Below are 22,207 nucleotides of genomic sequence, written 5' to 3' on the forward strand. Positions count from 1 at the left end.
CCCTTAGGACACATACTTGTGTACTCTACCATTAAGAAGGTTCTCTACAGGCCTGGCGGTCTCTATATACCAGGGGAAGCCAAACGTCTAAATATTTAGTCTCTCTATTGTCCAGGCCTGCAGTGTACCACCATACCCCCTACTTACCCCCGTTTTTCCTCCAGTGGTTCACAAGCGAAGACTAAGCATGACTGTAGCATATACTATATACAGTACTGATCAAATGTATGAAACATATATGGAATTATTCAGTACACAAAAAGTGTTGAACAAACCAGAATATGTTTTATATTTTAGATTCTTAGATTAGACAGTTTTCTCAGTCAGCTTTATGAGGTAGAATCACCTGGAATTCAGGTTTTCAGTTAACAGCTGTGCTGCTGAACTCGTCAAGAGTTAATTAAACTTGAATTTCTTGTCTCTTAATTTAAGTGTTTGAGAGCATCAGTTAAAGTAAAGTAGTGAAGAGGTAGAGTTACAGGGATACAGATAATAGTGAATATTTGAGTATGATGATGTTTTAATCCAGATTATGAGAAACAAGAACTACTCGACTAAATAAAGAAAAAAATGTTTTTTAAGAAGAAATGAAGGTCAGTCGATCTGAAAACAAGAATTTCAAGAACTTTCCTCCAGTATCCTCAAGTGCTTTCATCACAAAGACCATGAAAAACATAAAAATGATAATGATGAAACTGGCTCTCATCAGGGCTGGCCCAGTAAAGGAAGAGCAAGAGTTCCTCTGTTGTACAGGATAAGTTAATTAGAGTTACCATGCATGCAAGATTTACAGAGTATTTTGGTTTGTTTAACATTTTTAAGTTACTACATGATTCCATATGTGTTCCTTTATAGTCTGGATCACTCTACCCTTTCATTTACTATGTAGAATGTTAATATTGGTAATATGAACCCAATTTGTTATGTTAATAATTCCATGTATTGTTTACATCCGTCCTTCAACACATGCTAAAAAAAGTCGAGATGTAGGAAACGTAGCATTAGTGATGAGGTTAACAAAAAAAAAAACAGAGATGTGCAATATATACTGTTTTCAATACAACTCTGCTCATCTTTTCTGAGGGAACAAGATGATGCTGATAATGTTGCTAAATACATGTTTTTAAAGGTTGAACTACAGCTCTGGAAAATAATTAAGAGAGCACTTCAGTTTCTGAATCAGTTTGTCTGATTTTGCTTTTTATAGGTATATATTTGAGTAAAATGAAAGTTGTTGTTTTATTCTATAAACTATGGAAAACATTTCCCCAAATTCCAAATACAGATATTGAAAATAAGTTCATATTCATAAAGTTTAAGAGTTCAGAAATCAATATTTGGTGGAATAACCCTGGTTTTTAATCACAGTTTTAAACATGTATCTTGGCATCATGTTCTCCTCCACCAGTCTTACACACTGCTTTTGGATAACTTTATGCTGCTTTACTCCTGGTGCAAAAATTCAAGCAGTTCAGTTTGGTGGTTTGATGGCTTGTGATCATCCATCTTCCTCTTGATTACATTCCCGAGGTTTTTTTTTTTGTTGTTGTTGTTGGTAAAATCAAAGAAACTCATCATTTTTAAGTGCTCTCTTAAATTTTTTTCAAAGCTGTATGTTTTCATACACTCCCAAACACAGTTCTACACAGGACACTTCATAATTCACATCATATAACCTCATAATTCACATTATATAACCATTCTAATGGGAGTTTTGAATGAGAAACAAGATCCATCTTGCGCTATTTATGACCTAAGCCAAGACAATATCCCATATCCGTGTGTTCGGACGAAGAGCACCAAATATGTGTTGGTTTAGTTGTGGCGACTTTGATCAAATAGCACATTTCTATTCATTTTTTTAGTCAAAGGGTGGAGGTTTACAGACTTAAGGCTTTTTTGAACAGGATTCAAAAAAATTGTTAACAGTTCACACAGTATAAACCACCACTATTTAAGCCCCTGAGAGCATGGCCCTAACCCATCTCTGCACCAGGTATACCAAAGAATGGCTGACCCAGTGGTCTGACACTTGCTTCTTTTCTCGGGAAATGCTAGTAGAAGTATAGAACATGAGTAAAATGAACATTTTTAAGACAAAAATACCGTATTTTCCAGAGAATAAGGCACACCAGATTATAAGGTGCATTAAGTGACACTAGTTAGGATGCCTACATCGAAGTGAGCAAGGGTGTCGCCGTGTTTCCCTTCTAATTGGGAAAAAAGGAGGAAGTGGCTAAGTAAACAAAACTGTAATCCTTATACATTTTTATAAAGTTAATCTACACAGATTTCTTTTCTGAAAACTGTTTATTTTGGCGAGAAAAGCACTTCCATTTATTTACAGTAAGTTTCTCTAGCACTAAGGCTGGGTGCAGCAGCATTAGCATTAGCCGCTAACCGTAGTGTTATATATAGTAGGGTAGTATGCAGTATGCAGTAGCAGTATGCCACCCGATAGTGTTCCAGTAACCTAGGGTGCTATCAGCTAGTGGTTTGTTTGGCGTAGCTTGTTTGAACGCGGTAAACACGCAGAATACAGTACGATATACTCACCATTCTGAATGGCGTAAGAGCTAGCGCTTAGCACAGTTAGCGGCTAATGCTAATGTTGCCGCACCCAGCCTTAGTGCTGCAGCAACTTCACTAAGAAAAACTCATCCTTATATCGCTGTACGTCAGCAGAGTGTCTTTACTGCTCCTTAATACCTGACTTAAAATTCATACATGAGGTGCACTGTAGATTTTTATTAATATAAAATTAAAGGATTTTAAGTGCGTCCTATAGTCTGAAAAATACAGTATACTTATTCAACATTTTGCACGTTAAGAAAATGCATAAAAATCACCACACCACCACAAGAGAGCATAAAGAAGGGGGTTGCAAACGAAGAGCCTCTGCAGTGTGCAGCGTAATGAGGTCATTAACGTCATTAACAAAAGAACAGCTCAGATCTGAGATTACCCCGCCCCCCCCCCCTTATCTTAACCTTTAACGTAGCAGTGGGGGATTGTGTGTGTTGGGGAGGGGGGTGATTATAGTCCCAAATGAACTTAGAGAGACTAATTAAGTAATAGACCAGTTCAGACAGGCTTTCAGACTAGCGCTACACCCATGTTAGCTCTTATTCAGACGCTGGGAAACCTGGAGTGAACAGGAGGGGGTTCGGGGGAAGTGTAGAGGGGGGACTGTGCATGTTGGTCTGATTACCTTTTTAAATGAGCTCAAAATATGTATCAAGCTCTACATTACGCAGTGTTCCAAATTATCATGCAAATTATATATTTCTCAAATTTTCCTAAATGGTCAGTGCAAATCACAGTCAGTATAAATCCAATTTTATTGAACAAAACTCACAATGATACTTTTTTTTTTTGCACTGTTCCACATTATAGGTTAAGCAGGCCACAGGTTTCAAGCAATATGGGAAAGTAAAATGACGTCTTTGCTGCTAAGGAAAGTGTGAAATAAAGTAGTGGGGTATAAAGTTATAAAATCTGAAGTGTGGTCATCGCACTGTGAAGCGATTTGTGGCTGATTCAGAGCACAGTCATTTTTTTTATTTGTTATTTTTTTGCATATAAAGGCAAAACGAGGAAGGTTTCTGCCAGACAAATTTATCACAGTGCATTTTCAGTTTTATCATTGGGAGGTTTGTTTAGTAAAATTGGATTTATACTTAACGGGTCATGACTTGAAAATATACTGACTGTCATTTGTATTGGCAATCCAGGAAAATCTCAGATAAAAAATATACATAATATGTGTAATAATTTGAAACACAGTATATAGAGAGTTAGATTCACAAAAACCTCTTAAAACTTTCCTTTGCAAAACAGAAGCCTTGTGTTAACCACGTCTAGATGTTTTTAGTAAGAAGAGGACAGAATAACACCTGAAACACTTCGTCCCTTGGTATCATCAGTGTCTAAAATATCTTTTTAGTGTTCTGAGAAGAAAAAGCAAAATTTAAAAGTCTGAAAAAATGCTTCACTGTCACGTTTTAGTCAATTGTTTAGTAAGTGTTGCAGGTTTAAAATGCAGGAATTGGTGTGGTGCAGTGGATAACACCGCCGCCTGCCAGTAAGCTACCATGTGGGACACTGGGATTTAAGTCCAGGTCTGGGGGACAAGGCTGTGCTACACCAATAAGAGTCCCTGGGCAAAACTCCTAACTCCTAACTCTACATTGGCTTAACTCTGTATTGGGAATAACCTTGTAAGTTGACCTGGATAAGAGCTTAAGATCGGCTAAATGCTGTAAATATAAAACATGTAAAACCTGATTTTTGGATGTATACTAATTTACAGTCCACTATATGTCTTCAGCATGTTTGGCAATAATCATTTACAAGCTACAAGCTACAGAAAAGCTGTAAAACGTTGTGAAATGTTGTAAAATGTTGAGCACTCAGCCCAGCTGAATCTGATTCTGCAGAAAAGACTTGAAGCATTATTCAGAGCTGCCTTAAACCCTGAGAGGGGGTAAAGGAGGGGGTATAGAAGAAGAGAGGTGGGGTGAGAAAAGGGAGGGGGGTATGTGGGTGGGGGCGGAGACATTTCTGCCAGCTCCTTCCATTCATTGGCTGCTTGCACGCTTTGGCCGACACGTGAAAGCCAAAAGGTGCAGAGAGTTTCCTATTGGCTCCCGGTCTCCTGCCGTCTCCCACTGAGGTGCATTTGAAGCAAGGCAGTGGGCAAGAGGATCAGTCTGAGCTGAAGTGTTCACAGGGTTTCTTGCAGAGAGAAAGAGAGAGAGAGAGAAAAGAGAAAAGAGAAAGGAGTTCCTGCACCTTCAAATCCATTGACCACTTTTCTTCTTGCCTACAAAAAAAGGCATTTAGCTTTTTTTGAGTTTAGCCCTTTCTCTCAACCAAAAGTCGTTTTTTTCTAAAAGATCACCCCATTGACCTCTTGATTTTTTTTTTTTATTTGTTTAATTATTTGGGTCTCCACTTCTGGGCGGTTGCATTTTGCCTGCCTCCACAATGAAGCCTCCTGCACTCCTGTGCCCCTGGAAGGCCGTTGTGCCGCTGCTCATGTCCCTGGTGTGCCTGACCCAGTCCTCGGAGTACGAGTACCTGACCTGGAAGAGGGAGCTTTTCCCAACTGGTCCAGAAGTCTATGTAAAGCCGCCGCAGTGCCTGGAAATCCCGGATGACCTCAGACTCTGCCACGGCGTCGGATACAACCAGATGCGCCTACCCAACCTTCTGGAGCACGAGACCATGGCCGAGGTCAAGCAACAGGCCGGCAGCTGGGTGCCCCTGGTGCACAAGAACTGTCACCCAAGTACCCAAGTGTTCCTTTGCTCCCTCTTCACCCCGGTTTGTCTGGATCAACCCATCTACCCGTGCCGCTGGCTGTGCGAGGATGTGCGAGATGCATGCACGCCCATCATGCAGGCCTTTGGCTTCCCCTGGCCTGAGATGCTGACCTGCAACAAGTTCCCGGAGGGTGACGTCTGCCTCAGTGCGCCCAACGCTTCAGAAAGTGCCCTTCCCAACGGTGAGTACCTTGAGTTCCACACCTCCCACTACTGGGGAAACTTGCAAACTTGCATACTGTACGTGTCCACCAATAGTCCATACACGCAGTCTTTCAAAAGTTGGACACTGGACACCTTTATTCTTTATAGTTATATTTGATGCAAATTGCTGCTAAAATTGCTGTGTAAAAACATGATTGCAAAGTCTTCAGGAGACCTCAAATAGTATAAAAAGTTAAGGCTATGGCGCACAGAAAATCTGAAATGTCTTGCAAACATGTCCATCAATAGTCTGTATACGCTGTCTCTCAAAATCTGATGCAAATTGTTGTTAAATTTAAACCAAACCAAACTCCAAAGTCCATTTGGTAGAGTTGCATTAGCGGCAATCTTCAAGTGCCCAAGCACTCAAAGTGTAACAAATCTCAATTCGCCCAATAAATAGTGTAAATATTAAAGAGTGTGGTGCACAGAATGTCTGAAATGTCTTGCAAAAATGTCTAATAATAGTCTGTAATCGCTGCCGGTCAATAGTTGGACTTTGGACACCTTTATTTTGCTTGTAATGTAAAAGTTGATCTCTATTAATTTACTATGAAGAGTTTTTTGGTGGCAATTTTTTAAAGGGTCCAAGCACTCAAAGAATGACCAACCTTGATTAGCCGATTAGCCCAAAAAATGTATAAAGAGTGAAGAGTAGCACAGAATGTCCACCAATAGTCTGTATATATATATATATATATATATATATATATATACCTTCTGTCAAAAGTTGGACACTGGACACCTTTATTTTCCAAAGTCAAATCTGATACAAATCAATGTTAAATGGAAAAAAATGGAACTCTATCAATTTACTATACAGAGTTTATTAGTGACAGTCTTCAGGGGCTTAAGCTATTAAAATGACCAACCTCAATTTGCCCAACCAATGAAGAGTGTGGTGCGCAGAATGTGTCAAATATCTTGCAAAAATGTCCAAAAATGTCTGTATCCTCTGTTGGTCAAAAGTTAGACAATGGACTCCTTTATTTTCCTTTAGTCAAATCTGATACAGAGTTCAGCTCTATCAATTTGCTATACAGAGTTTATTAGTGGTAATCTTGGATACTTTTTTATTTTTTCTTTAGCAACATTTGATTTCTATTGTTGGAAAGTGAAAATAACAATATGTAAGATCCACTTACGCTAATTATTTGGGTCTATTTGACAAAGACATTTATTTTGATGAATATTTATCAAAGCACCATCTGATGGATGCCATATTTGCCTGAATGATATGTCAATATTCTTTACTAGGATTATGTTAAAGTTTTTAAGGGATTTGCCAAATATTCAGCAACCAAAAATAGTCACCTGAAAATAAAGAGTATAATAATAATAACAACAAACAATTTAAGTCCTATTATGCATTGATAGTGGGTCTGTTGGGGTGTTAAACATGTTCATAAATTAATATTTAAACGTTGTTGTTTTGAAATTGCTGTTTCTTTGAAAAGTAAGACAAAATTAATTTATATTTTTATTTACAGTGTTTTGTATTTGTATTTTTCTAATTTGATTTAAACACCTAAAAATAGGATAAAACCCAATGTCTCTTGGTCGTATGACCAACAGTCTTCAATTTTTGCTATTTTTTTGCACATAAAGAGAAAATAAATACAAAATATAACATATAGACCAATTCTTAGTAGTTTTTAAAGCATAAATCAGACATTTATTAGCATGGTTTCTATTTAATAGGGTCACTTTTTTATGGTGTAGACACTAAATAAAGTTGCTTTATTTAGGAAAAAGCTGCGTTATTTTGAGAACTAAAACTCCTCGGAAGAGTAGCTCAGTAACAGAGGCTCAGGTTGCCCGTTTTCTTTAGTGAACCCACAGTTTAGTCTGGCCCCTTACAAACCCTAACTGCGACACTACATTTTGCCCCCTAAATAACATGTGAGGGCATGTTAATTGTGCATACTGTATACATTTAGGGTCAATTTACCCACACTCCATTCTCCCACACCTTTTGCTCGGTGTGAGAATCCACACTTGGGCTTTTTCTTTAAAGGCAGTGTAATGTTATTTCAGCGGACAGCATCTGTTTGCGGATTCTCAGCTACAGAGATCCACCTTTTGTTGCCTAAAAGAGTTTTCTTTCAGATTATTTCAGAGAATTAGCTTAGATGAGAAAATGAGGGATTGTACTTGTAAAGGTCAAGTAAATGTATTACATGGGCGTTTGTGCACTGCTACAGATAGTTAAGGACTTTTACGTTGAAGGACCTGCTGCATTGTCTTTTGGAAATTTTACGCTTTAGCAAATTTGCTTTGAATAAAAAATTCCAAGCACAGTTTCAACACATATTAATTTAAACACAATACAAATTTTATTTAATTTTAATCTTAATGTTAGACTTTCTTGGTATGAAGGGTGTTTTTAGATATACAATATAAATATTTATTTTTTTTTAAAGCACATGTTGAAGCCCCTTACTCAAACTTACTTTTGTAAATCATTGTAATTCTTTGATGCAATGTTTGTCTTTAGGTTTTATTTTTTCAAGTTTCAAGAGTTTTATTGTCATATGCACAACAAAAACAAGCAGTTACACTGTACTATTAAATTTTACTTCACAGTTCTTTCAATTACAGACAGTCGTAAGTTATAAACAATATAAATGTAAAGAAACATAAACATTTCCAAATAAAAATATTGTCATTTAGAGCATTTATATTTATAAAGTTTTAGGAGTTTAGAAATCAATATTTGGTAGAATAACCCTGGTTTTTAATCACAGTTTTTGTGCATCTTGGCATCATGTTCTCCTCCACCAGTCTTACACACTGCTTTTGGATAACTTTATGCTGCTTTACTCCTGGTGCAAAAATTCAAGCAGTTCAGTTTGGTGGTTTAATGGCTTGTGATCATCCATCTTCCTCTTGATTTTATTCAATTTGGTTTTCAATTTGGTAAAATCAAAGAAACTCGTCATTTTTAAATGTTTTTTTTTTTTACAGAACTGTATATCTACCCAATGTTTGAACTATGGTTTCCTTTACATTTATTTTCAAGGTAGTCAAAACTGTAAACTGCAAACACAACAATACAAAACTTGAAGTGTAAAATATGTAAATGAATGCCACGTTAAAGAGTTCATTAAAAGTTTTTGAAGTACAGTAGATTCACTCTGCAGCTTCTATGCAGTATAAAAACATCAATCTCCATAATTTTATTTTTAAAATTGCATGAAAACAATAAAACTATTTAAATAAAGCTTTTTTTAAATGTACCGCCCAACAGTGATTAATTTTTAAAATCACACCATGATCAGTATTGTTACAGATCTATTTATCCAGTTCTATTTTCCCTCTAAAAAACTGTTTTTCTTCAGTTTAGTGGAACTGTACTGCACTAATACTAACAAAACAGCTTTAAATAACATTTTTACTGCAATTTTCTCAAAAATGTTCTTGCTTACTCAACTTAAAATGCATTAAAGTTGCTCAGACTTTTGTTTTTCAGGCTTTTTTTGCTGTTTTTAGCCTTTTAGACTTGTGTAATTTAAGTTTTTAACAGTGTATACATCCCTCAGACAACTTAGACAACTCAGACTGCGACTGAACCAGAGTATATAACTCTAAATCCACTCTAAAGCAAAGGTTTGGGTCTGAAGGTTCAGGTCAGATTAATATTTGAGTTCTGGTTTAACAGCTGGGAGCAATTGATTGCTGGGTGTTGGGTGAGAAGAGCTAAGGACGACTGGGACGTCATCCAAAAGCTAAAAATCATTAAACGTAGATTAATTTCCCTGATTCTGCAGCAGCAGCAGCAGCACCTCGCTGCTCTGGCGAATGGTTATCCACTACCTCGTCCATCCTCGCAGGAAAAGACCTGAGGAGGGAAGAATAGAGGCTTTAGAAGATAGCGGCCTGCCGAGCTGAGGAGGGGGGGGGGTAGGGGGGGTACCCCAGCAGCCCCCCGCCGTGCCGCTGCGCCGGCTCTATTAGCATGGGTTTTTCATAAGCTAATGCAGGGAGTAACGGGGGTTCAGCAGAACAGCAGAATCAGCCGGTGGCAGCTCCTCTCACCATCTCTCACCACCGACTTTTCTCAGTTTCTGCAGACAAACAGCATTTGCTCTTGTTGACTTATTTCCAGTATGTGCTGAGTCAAGTTCTGAGAAACTTCAGCATCAACAAAACAGTTTTTCCCAGAAATTTCCCCAATTTTTCCATTGTTGTAGAGATTTTTCTATTTTTTCTTTCTTTTTTGTAAAGTACCTTAGCAAAAAAACATAGAAAGACTGGATGACGTAGATGTCTCATAAATAATGTGGGAATGTCCAAGCAAGGAAGTAAAGTAGATAATTTAGCTTGTTTTAAGAAGTAAAGTACATAATTTAGCTAATTTTAGGAAGTAATGTAGATAATTTAGCTAATTGTAGGAAGTAATGTAGATAATTTAGCTTATTTTAGGATGTAATGTAGATAGTTTAACTTGTTTTAGGAAGTAAAGTACATAATTTAGATAGTTTTAGGAAGTAATGGATATATATTAGCTTATTTTAGGAAGTAATGTAGATAATTTAGCTAATTTTAGGAAGTAAAATAGATAATTTAGCTTGTTTTAGGAAGCAATGTAGATACTTTTGCATGTTTTAGGAAGTGATGTAGATACTTTTGCTTATTTTAGGAAGTAATGTAGATAATTTAGCTTATTTTAGGAAGTAATGGAGATACTTTAGCTTGTTCCAGGAAGTAATGTAGATACTTTAGCATGTTTTAGGAAGTAATGTAGATACTTTAGCTTGTTTCAGGAAGTAATGTAGATACTTTAGCTTGTTTTAGGAAGTAAAGTACATAATTTAACTAATTTTACGAAGTAATTTAGATAATTTAGCTTGTTTTAGGAAGTAGTGTAGATATTTTAGCTTGTTCCAGGAAGTAGTTTAAATAATTCAGCTTGTTTTAGGAAGCAATGTAGATACTTTTGCTTGTTTTAGGAAGTGATGTAGATACTTTTGCTTATTTTAGGAAGTAATGTAGATAATTTAGCTTATTTTAGGAAGTAATGTAGATAATTCAGCTTGTTTCAGGAAGTAATGTAGATAATTTAGCTTGTTTTAGGAAGTAATGTAGATAATTCAGCTTGTTTTAGGAAGTAATGTAGATAATTTAGCTTGTTTTAGGAAGTGATGTAGATACTTTTGCTTATTTTAGGAAGTAATGTAGATAATTTAGCTTATTTTAGGAAGTAATGTAGATAATTCAGCTTGTTTCAGGAAGTAATGTAGATAATTTAGCTTGTTTTAGGAAGTAATGTAGATAATTCAGCTTGTTTTAGGAAGTAATGTAGATAATTTAGCTTGTTTTAGGAAGTAATGTAGATACTTTTGCTTATTTTAGGAAGTAATGTAGATAATTTAGCTTATTTTAGGAAGTAATGTAGATAATTCAGCTTGTTTCAGGAAGTAATGTAGATAATTCAGCTTGTTTTAGGAAGTAATGTAGATAATTTAGCTTATTTTAGGAAGTAATGTAGATAATTCAGCTTGTTTCAGGAAGTAATGTAGATAATTTAGCTTATTTTAGGAAGTAATGTAGATAATTCAGCTTGTTTCAGGAAGTAATGTAGATAATTTAGCTTGTTTTAGGAAGTAATGTAGATAATTCAGCTTGTTTTAGGAAGTAATGTAGATAATTCAGCTTATTTTAGGAAGTAATGTACATAATGTAGCTTATTTTAGGGAGTAATGTAGATAATTTAGCTTGTTTTTTGTAAATAATGTACATAATTTAACTAATTTTAGGAAGTAATGTCGATACTTTAGCTTGTTTTAGGAAGTAATGTAGATAATTTAGTGTATTTTTGGAAGTAATATAGATATTTTAGCTTATTTTTAAACTTTTTAAGAAAACAGTTGGGGAATGTGGGAATTTCCAAAGCAATCAGTTTAAACAACCTGAAGATTAAAACTGGAGTAAATTACAAAGAAGCAAACCAGGCCACCAACTTCACCACAGTGTTCAAACTAAAGGTTTCCTAAACGCTGCTTGGCTTAGATGTGCTGAACTCCTCCAGAGTGGAAACTTTGATTACTGTGCATCTTTACACTTTATACAAATCTTATAAAAATAAGATCTGCTTAAATGTTCCATTGGAAACATTAAAAAATATACTCTTTAGAAACTACAATTCCAAAAATGATAAAGGAATAAAGGAACTTATTGTAAACATATTATTCATTTTATAATATATATATATATTTAAGACCTTTCTTCAGCTTATTTCATAATGGGACTTTTGGGCCTATTTTTTAAAAGAAAAATTCAGAATGTTTGTTAGTTTTAAGAAAGCATGCAGCTGTATACTGCTTATCCTAAAATCTTCAATTACAACGAGGGATTTTTTAGACATTTTTTAGACTTTGTAATATTTTAACATTTTTAGACAAGTAGTTTTTGTTTACAGGTGTATATTCAATCAAAGCAAAATGCAATTTTATCCTAACCCTGATTCCAACATTTATGTTTAATCTTCTGCTAATTTCACAAAATATTTGCAGATAATGTTGCTTATATCAGGAAGTAATGTAGATAATTTAGCTTATTTTAGGGAGGAACTTAGATACTTTTGCTCATTCTCAATGCTAAGATTCTTAATGTTAGCTTGTTTTAAGAAAGAATGCAGATGCATAGTGCATCAGTTTCTCTGATTTTGCTATTTACAGGTTTGTGTTTGAGTAAAATGAACTTTGTTGTTTTATTCTATAAACTACAGACAACATTTCTCCCAAATTACAAATAAAATATTGTCATTAAGAGCATTTATTTGCAGAAAATAAATTTAATTTCAGACCTCAAATAATGCAAAGAAAACAAGTTCATATTCATAAAGTTTTAAGAGTTCAGAAATAATCAATATTTGGTGGAATAATCCTGGTTTTTAATCACAGTTTTTGTCATGCATCTTGGCATCATGTTCTCCTCCACCAGTCTTACACACTGCTTTTGGATAACTTTATGCTGCTTTACTCCTGGTGATCATCTATCTTCCTCTTGATTATATTCCAGAGGTTTTCAATAATCTCTGTATATATATATATTTTTAGGAAAGTAGATTTTTTTTATCCTAACCCTGATTCTAACTTTTATTTATCACTTTTATCAAGTTTTACCAGAAACTCCACTAATGTTAAGCGTTTGTAGTGACCTATTGGGGCCCGAGCACTTAAACTCTTAACAGTCTGTGGAAAATTAAACAGACTTTGGCAGTTGGCACAAATAGTCTGTAGCACCTCTGCAGGGCAGCGTGAAGAGAGAAAGCTTCTGCTGTTGGAGGAGAAAGGGAACAGGCCATTTGCTGTGTTTTTTTTTTTTTGATGACGGCATTGAAATGAGGCCTGCAGGGGAACTCAAGAGAAGGCACTGAAACACAGCCAAGATTCCATACGCAGCAACACGGATCAGCACGGCCGTTTCTTCTACAATCGAAGGCCTGGGAGCTTTTAAAACGATTCCCGCTTAATTCGCCCGTCCCCATCGCTACAAATCACACCGGTCCTGAGGGGGACGGGTTTGAAGAAGGTGATAATTCATCTTAAAAGCACGGCGCTGGCTGGAAAAATGTAGGCACCTGCTTTCAAAAGCTCTTTTCACCACCATGCCACTTTCACACGCATCCGCCAAATAGCTGCAACTGATAACACAACTGCCTAACAGGAGAAGATCTGGAGATAAAAAGCCTCCTGAAATAATTAAAGACCATTCAAGTGGTTTTCAAAGTAGTTTAAGCAACAAAAATCAAATTTAGCCAATTTCCAACGTTTTATTAACCCTTGTGTGGTGTTCGGGTCTGTGGTACCCGTTTTCATTTTTCATCAAATGATACTAAAAAAATATTTTTCTAACTCAAACTCATTGGCATTGGCTCATTTTTTGTGAGAAACATATATCAAAACACATTTTCGATAAACACACACTGTACCCCCCCTCCCCCCCCCACACACACACACATTTATATTACATACAGTATGTTTGGCCAAGGGTTAATAAACATTGCTTCATTTGTAAATTTAAAACTAAACAAATTTTCTACTCATATCTTTAGTTTAATTCATTTTCTTTTACATTTTATTAAAAAACTAATAAAAAAAAGAGTAGCACTTTTTGAAAGAAATGTAACATAAGAAAGGTAAAGGGCAAATATTAACCATGTAAGCTGTTTATATTGCTTGCAATTTAGGTGAAGCGAGCATGTGTAAAGCATTTTAATGTAAAATTGCTTAATTTTGCTGAATTAAATACAAGTAACAAAGTAAACGAGTAACAAAAATATGAACACCACATAAGGGTTAAAGAATAAAACCAATAGAATAGAGAATGCAAATAGTTGAATCTTCCCTAAAACTAAATTAGAGCCTAATGGGTCTTACAAAAGCATGATAACATGACGAACGTTACATAATTTGAATAATTGCCGGATTCATATTAAGAATAAACGTGTAAAAAAACACAATATGTAAATCTGAAGCAATATTAGTCCTGTTGCTGTAAAAAAAAACTGGTGGACTGTTTTGATGTTGGACAATTAGAGCTGTTTACTCACATACAATTTCTTTAAAAAAGTATTGTTTTCTTCGTATACAGCTCTGGAAAATGAGAGCACTTAAAAATGATGGGTTTCTTTGATTTTACCAAATTAAAAACCTCTGGAATATAATCAAGAGGAAGATGGATGATCACAAACCATCAAACCACCAAACTGAACTGCTTGAATTTTTGCACCAGGAGTAAAGCAGCATAAAGTTATCCAAAAGCAGTGTGTAAGACTGGTGGAGGAGAACATGATGCCAAGATGCATGTTTAAAACTGTGATTAAAAACCAAGGTTATTCCACCAAATATTGATTTCTGAACTCTTAAAACTTTATAAACTTGCTTTCTTTGCATTATTTGAAGTCTGAAAGTTTCTTTGCCTGTTTTTTGTTTTTTCAGCCATTTCTGCAAATAAATGCTCTAAATGACAATATTTTTATTTGGAGTTTGTGAGAAATGTTGTTCGCAGTTTATAGAATAAAACAACAATGTTCATTTTGAATAGCAAAATTAGAGAAGCTAATTTAGAAACTGATAAATTGAGGTTAAACACAAGTTGTATTTCAATACAGTGACACAATTCAAAGAACTGCCAAATTCATTGGATGTGAAAAAATAAAATACAGCTAAAACTGAAATAAGAAAGCGAATCTGGAGCATTTATATTTATTCATTTCCTCTGTAAATTGGTGAACAGTTTTGCAATTGGAGTCTTAAACATGCATCTTCGCATCATGTTCTCCTCCACCAGTCTTACACACTGCTTTTGGATAACTTTATGTTGCTTTACTCCTGGTGCAAAAATTCAAACAGTTCAGTTTGGTGGTTTGATGGCTTGTGATCATCCATCTTCCTCTTCATTATATTCCAGAGGTTTTCAATTTGGGAAAATCAAAGAAACTCATCATTTTTAAGTCGTCTCTTTTTTTCCAGAGCTGTATGTCATACTTTTCCCAACAGTATAATTACTTTGATCTATGCTATACAGTGAATACATATCAGAAACCACATAAACTACACGATTCAAGCTTACTTAACATGTGATGATTACTTATGTTGCTTAAGCTGTTAGCATAATGATAATTAAAGTAGATTAGCTTCCATTACTTGTTATCTACATTAGCAATTAGCTTCAAACTTCAGACCCCAAGCCTGTCTTGGCTGATTGCCTGTTTGATAGCATTCATGGTTGCAGGAAAGTTGTGTAAATGTGTTTTGTGTTTTTTGACGCAATTCTGTTTCCATAGTCTTGCAAACGCTAACCCTAAACACCCGGTAACGGCCATATATAACGTCCTGCAGTAGTGCAGTTTCGGCCGTAAGCCCAGTTAATGAAGAAGGATGGCTGTAATCTTAAATAACAGCGGTCACTTAGCCAGATTTCACGCACTAACTTTAAGACCCCTGTTTCCATGACTACGGGGGGGCCTCTTTTGGTTTTAATGCCTTTTAATGCTCCTGGGCCGGGCCGGCCGGGGGTCTCGGGGGGGGTCCTCGGGGGTCCTGGGGGTCTTGTCCAGAATCTGCTGCTCCTTTCACAGTAAGCCGGGTAACAGTTGTTGACATACATGTGTAAATGATGCGGCTCGGGGTTTGTTTACCGCAAATTACCATGACAGACAAAGATGTTGGTGTTGGTGGGTGGGTGGGTGGGGGGGGGTTGACATTATGATACTGCTCTGAAAGGGGGGTGGGGGGGTGGAAAGTCTATGGAAAAAATAAAACTGGCCCACATTATTTTTTTTATATATTATTTTGTGGCTCTAAAGAATAGGTTTAGCATGCTAGCTTCTGCTGTATGTTAGTCCTTGAAAAAAAAACATATGAGTTAATTTTTTAGAGGAATATATATGATATAATGGGTTTTATCTGATAGATTGTAGATAAGATCAGTTCACGCAAGTTGAAGTTATAGGTCCGCTAAGCTAAGAAGTGTTTGCCCCCTGTCTTGACTTAAAGCTAATAATGCATAAAAGGGAAAGGTGTGAAAAAGTGATTGCCCCATCCTTTCATTAGCTGGTTACACCCCCCCCCCCCACCCCCCTTAAGAGCAACAATTGTATCCAAAAACTGGTATAAACTGGCAAGGCATGGTCTGATAAGCACAAAGTGCTGTAAAGTGAGCTCTAAGGGCTGTGGGCTGGTACACTTTATACTGACGGTTTAGCAGCCTGATGGCCTGTGGGAAGAAACTGTGCCTGAACTGGCTGGTTCTGGTCTTCATGCTTCTTTAATTAAGACAGATGTTGAGTATGATGAGATGACTTATACAGTGGGATTTTAGCCATCTCTCATGGTTTATCCTATTCAGTGTACCCAAACTTTCAGAGACTAGTTTTTAAAATGCGTAGAAAAGCTAAAAAAAAAAAAAAAAAAAATTTGGTTGGTGCAGTAAATACAAAGAAGTAAAGATGTGAGGGTAGGTTAATCTTTATTAAAGATGGGATTTTTTGTGCGATGAGATTATGAACAGGTTTTTTACATTTCTTTTTATAGTACATAGTTTCAAAAAAATAAAGATAACCGTTTCTTATGACTGCAACTGGCTGTTTAGCTGCCTGATGGCCTGTGGGAAGAAGCTATGTCTGAAATTGCTGGTTCTGGTGTTCATGCTTCTTTATCATTGTTGGTTCATCTTGGGTAAAGATGTGATTTCCTGTGCGATGAGATTAATCACTGGCCATTATAAACAAATACTTTGCATAGTAAATAGTATAACAAAGTCAATAAACTCTTTCTTATGAACACAATATGCATTCACAAACTTATTATGCACTTTGCTACAGGCTGTTTAACAGGCTGATGGCCTTTGGGAAGAAACTGTTCCAGAACTTGCAGTTTCTGTTTCTAATGCTTCTGTAAATCATATAAAAGGCAACTTGTATGTTTTTGTGGCATTTTTTTATGGATTATCCCATTCAGTAACACTCTTAGCCTCCACACTAGTAAATTAATAGTAAATCTGAGACTGGTAAAGCTCTTTATGTCTTTAAAAATTGAAAAAGGTAGATTATTAAACACATTTCCATCCAACCCATTGATTCCCCCACTTGCTGCCTCCCTTCCCCCACTGTTTACCGGCATTCGCAAACTTTCCAACGATACAAGGAGGAGTAAATCAGAGTCTGGCTGCTTAAAGAGAGCAGAGGAAAGAAAACATTTGGTCTGTATTACCGTGGGTTGTGATACTGATGGGGTGTTGCTGTGCTGCAGGATTACTGTCCCTGACATGAGGTCTTATTTTCTCTCTATCCTCTTCTTAGGTGTCTCTCCAATTTGCCCTCCCTGTGACCACGAGGTGGACGCTATTTTGGACCACATATGTGCCAGCGAGTTTGGTAAGAACATCAAAACAACCCCCTTTTTTCTTCTCTGTAACAAACACTGTGCTGCAGAACTGAAATCTGAGATGGCCAAAGCCCCGACGCTCCCACTGACATAACCCTGGCGAGAACGGGCGACCAAAACCTCCTAAACTTAGGGCCAAATCCCGCACCTACTGTATATTACCTTATGGGTCCAAGCCTGGATTCTCCTGAAGGCTGCAGGCCAAGACAGCTCTGCCTGTTCTTTAGTCGATGGTTATACAGTAGAGTCAAGACTAGTTTACAAATCTACACAAATTTAGGCAATTGCTTCAAATGCTTTATACATGCAGTTAGCCATTAATGCTATTTATTAAATGGTAATTGCTATACTTATTAGCTTATTAGCTTATTATTATCTATTAGTTTGTAGCTCCTCTGGTGTAAACTTAAAGGAGAACTCTGGTGTAAAATGGACTTTTGGTGTAGTAAAACATAACAAAAAGATTACTAACTTTTTTGCACAGCTTTGAGATCCAGTCATTTTTTTTATTTTTTGCCCAGCACACTGTACAATGGCTGCTTTAGGGCATATTTTGCCCCAATAAATTGTTGTTTTTTTGCACTGGGAGCCGGCTGCTTAGCCACGAGGCAGGCTATGCAGAGTCTATGTATATATGTCTATGACATTATCAGTACAGTGATGGTGGCGCCCAGAGATTTACCTGCAGTATGGGGTGTAAACAGTGTTTTTTATTAAACTTTTAAAGTGTTTAATGCTTAGTTTTAAATGTCGGAGCCCTCTGGATTCTACCAATGAGGTGTGGAGCTATTTTAGCCTGATTAGCTGTGTAAAAATGAATGTATTGGGGCAAAATATGCCCGGAAGCGGCCGTTAAACAGAGTGATGGGCAAAAAGCACAATATTACTGGATCTTAGAAAACTATGGGAGATCGGAGGTGTATTCTTTATCATGTGTTACTTCAACAAAAGTCAATTTTACATCAGAGTTCTCCTTTAACAAACAATAATTGTCAAACCCAGATGCATTAAATTGAGTAAATTCACTATAATTAGGTCAAGGGATAAAATGTGTATGAATATTAAGCTAGTATTTGATTTTGGTAACAGATTTTAGCATTATCATTCTTATTTGGAAGCACAGCCTCTATCTGCCCAAAGACCAGTGGCTATACAGACATAGATAGGGGTCATAGGGGTGAATAATATTGGAAAAAAAAATGCTGGGCTTTTAACCTGGATGACACAGGCCTTCCCGTACTACTTTACTCTTCCTACTTTATCCAATTTACTGGCAAAAGAACAGGACATGCCTTTTCAGACATCCCAAGCTGCAAAGATTTATTTCAGGGAGGTACCTTGGACCTCCCCTCTAAAAAAAAAAAAAAAAAAAATTCTCTCTCTTTCTCTTTCCAAGACGCGATTCCAGATTCCAGAAGATTTTATCTGACCTGCGGGCATCAGACAGCCGTTATTGATATTTGTTAGTCCCCCCACAACTGCCTTTTACAGTAAATTATCATTTTTAAAATGGTTGGAGAGCTAATGCATTAAAAAAATAGAGTCCCATGATCATGAGGCTGAATGGTCTGAACCAAGGGTCAGCTACAATTGCCATCCCCTGAGATAAACTATGTAGAAACAAAAAATGTTGTAAGGTTTTTTCGAAAGTGCAGTAAAGTGATATACTGCTACTGGCTGTTTAGCATCCTGATGACCTGTGGGAAGAAGCTGTTTCAATTCAATTCAATTCAATTCAATTTTATTTATATAGCGCTTTTTACAACAAAGGTTGTCACAAAGCCGCTTTACAGGAAAAACAGGTCCACGCCTCTTATGAGCAGCACCACAGAGATGCCAATTTTATGGTGACACAGTGGCAAGGAAAAACTCCCTTTAAGAGGAAGAAACCTTGGAAGGAACCAAGACTCAGTCCGAGGAACCCATCCTACTCGGGTTGACCCGCTCAGTACAAACAAACAACAAACAAATAACAGAACAAAAACAGTACAGAGAATTAATGTGAACTATGGCTAATATAACAGGTACTAATTTATGAATATAAGAATGTGATGGGCACAAACTATAGAGCTATGGCTAATACAGAAACAGATACTGAGTGTGTTAATGGTAATCAGTGCAGGGCTGCAGAGCCGGAGAACGACACAGCGGGCAGTGGAGAGCCAGGCTGGGAACATCAGGAACAGGGCATCTCCATACATGTAAAAGAGATAGATAGAGAAAACAGAAAGGAAAGAACGAGAAAAAAAAGCAGAAGTTAGAAGGGCTGTGTAATAATTCTGAGTAGAAGGACAGGGCTGATTCCTGAAAGCTGGAACCACAGACGGACGCATCCAGGAAGACCGGCCGGCCAGGCGTCTCAGCACATGTGAGAAAGATAGAGATAGAGAACAGAGAGGGGAGGGAAGAGAAAGGGCTTAGAATGGTTTTATAAAACTCTGCTGGAGTGGGATGGGCACTGGTAGCAGCAGCTCGGGACATGGGGAGAGAAAGAGAAAGCAGATGATTAGGACAGGGTTTATATTTGCTGGATAAGCTGTAAGAGGAAGAAAATTGTAATGAGACATTACTCAAAAGCTTGAGCAAATAGAAATGTTTTGAGTCTAGATTTAAAGATTGAGAGTGTGTCTGAGTCCCGTATATTAATAGGGAGGCTATTCCAAAGTTGGGGAGCTTTATAAAAGAACGCTCTTCCTCCTGCATAGTTTTTTCTAATACGCGGGACTAATAACAGGCCAGCGTCTTGGGAGCGGAGTGAACGCGGCGCGACTGTCTCTGCTCTTAATGCTTCTGTTATTAATACAGAAGATGGCTTTTGTGTTTTTGACTTGGGTGTTCCGTAATTTGGAAAGTGCATTCTAATGCACTGTCGAGATTGCCTGTTCTGCTCTAATGAACAGCAGTTCAAGTGCAGTTATGTTGTCGACGTCTCTTTAAGCTCGTTATTGCTTTTAATGAAGAATAACAGAGTCTGTTGCATTATTTTTTTTTTTAAGTAATGATAGATGTTCTTTGCTAGGTAAGGTTTTCTTAGCATTAATATCAAAGCAGCTAGGTAAGCTAGGCTAATCCCTGTATTTAGGTAGGACAAATGTGTAGTCCTAAACTAGTTTAAGGGTTTTTCTAGGGGTTCTAGAAGCACTGTATTCTGTGGAGGCCCACATGCTCCCACATTTTACGATATGTACAAAAATGGCTCTATAACCATCTATTTACCCAGTTTATCAGGGGTATCTGTATTTATTTATTTTTTATCTTTTTATTTGTAGGCACACATAAGTAAGTTATCCAGTTTCTTTAAAATAAATAAATAAATAAATGATACAAAATAGTGGTTCCAAAATAACATAACTTAAGTACAGACCAATTTCAGCATAATTTAATTCTTATTTTTTTCACGATCTGAAAAGTCCGAAGAGACAAATTTATTTGCCCGTTTTTGGAGCATGATTTTAAGTGACAGTGGTGATATATATGATATATCGGATGCACTTTATTTTAAGAGCTTTTTCCATTTTTATTTTAGCAGATTTTATCCCTGCAGCCTCGTGCAGAGCTGTCAATCGTTTCATTTTACGACAGCACAAGACAACTGTCCTCTCTGCTTAGAATAACAGCTGCAGGTCCTTTTCAGCCCTTGTAAATCCATGTCACGGTGTGGATGACCCTTTTAGAGGCCACTACTCTGTAACTAATGAATTGAGGTAATTCACGCGGGTCCTAAAGCTTTTATTTGGCTGCCGCTCGGAGCCGTAAATTGGGATGTTTGTTTTCCTGTCTGGCCCAATAGACGTGACAACAGCGGCGGGGCTGACCTCTGCGCCGGGGTCGGCCGGTCCTGCTGATTCGGGGATATTCTTTATTACTCTCTACAAGCTTCCAGAGATGTGCTGGATTGTTTTTACTCTTTGTGGAGTGATGTAATGGAAGAAGCTCTGTTTGCGTAAAAGAGATTAGTTTAAAGTGGACATGAAACATTTCAGTTTGTTCAGTTTTTTAAGGGATTAAATATAATGGGATTTATTTGGGGGGATTTTTTTTATATAAAATGTTTACACACTAAACAATAATAATAATATATTTATGTTTGTTGCGTTTGCGCTAGTGCGCCGCCATGTTGCCGGTTCCCACCGTGCAGCACTGGTGACGTCACGAGTTTGGTTGGTTGAAGAGTCCAGGTACATAACTAGCGTAAAAGAGCTTGTTGTTTGTGGAGATTATGGATGAAGACGAAGCTGAACTAGGCTAACTTGGAGCATTTACTCAGAGATCTTTCCTGTATAAACCCGAGCAGAACTTTTTAGATGCTTTTCTGAGAGCAAGACGTTTTGGAGGCGTCTATTCTCTCTCTACATGAGGTCCATGCAGGAAGCCTGCAGACCGTCCACAGCAGGTAACCTACTGCCATCCAGTTAACCAGCTAGTTTATATACATTTAGCTATTTAACATGTAAAGTCCAGAGTTCATTAAGAATGAATGAAACGTACATGATTTAAGTGGATATTAAAACACCCAGGCGCTGTTTGGTTGATAAACCATTCAGTTTGGAAGTTAGAAGGCTTGCTGGGTAGCTAGCTTCATCTAGTTAGCGTTAGCTAGTTAGCTAGCGTTGGCTAGCTATGGTAAGAGAGCTAGATAAGTAACTAACGCTAGCTATGTTATCTTTTAACTGTCAGTTTATCTAGACTTTGGGTAAAGTTACCTCTCGCTGCTCTGCTGGGTGGGTGCATTGTTTTGCTCGTACAGCTGCTGCTTTCAAAGTACCATCAGTCGGGTGGTCT

At 36.9% G+C, this 22,207-nt stretch overlaps 1 protein-coding gene across 1 annotated transcript in view; it reads left to right on the forward strand.

The window, feature by feature from the left end:
* Positions 1-4,690: 4,690 nt before the first annotated feature.
* Positions 4,691-22,207, forward strand: part of sfrp1a (secreted frizzled-related protein 1a) — a 35,029-nt gene continuing 17,512 nt past the window's right edge. Inside the window, exons 1-2 of the mRNA XM_007238123.4 lie at positions 4,691-5,509; positions 17,341-17,415. Coding sequence (XP_007238185.1) covers positions 4,990-5,509; positions 17,341-17,415 — 595 coding nt within the window. The 5' untranslated portion in view covers positions 4,691-4,989. The remainder of the gene's footprint in view (positions 5,510-17,340; positions 17,416-22,207) is intronic.

Source organism: Astyanax mexicanus, chromosome 22 (assembly GCF_023375975.1).
Source record: "Astyanax mexicanus isolate ESR-SI-001 chromosome 22, AstMex3_surface, whole genome shotgun sequence".
Classification (NCBI taxonomy): domain Eukaryota; kingdom Metazoa; phylum Chordata; class Actinopteri; order Characiformes; family Acestrorhamphidae; genus Astyanax; species Astyanax mexicanus.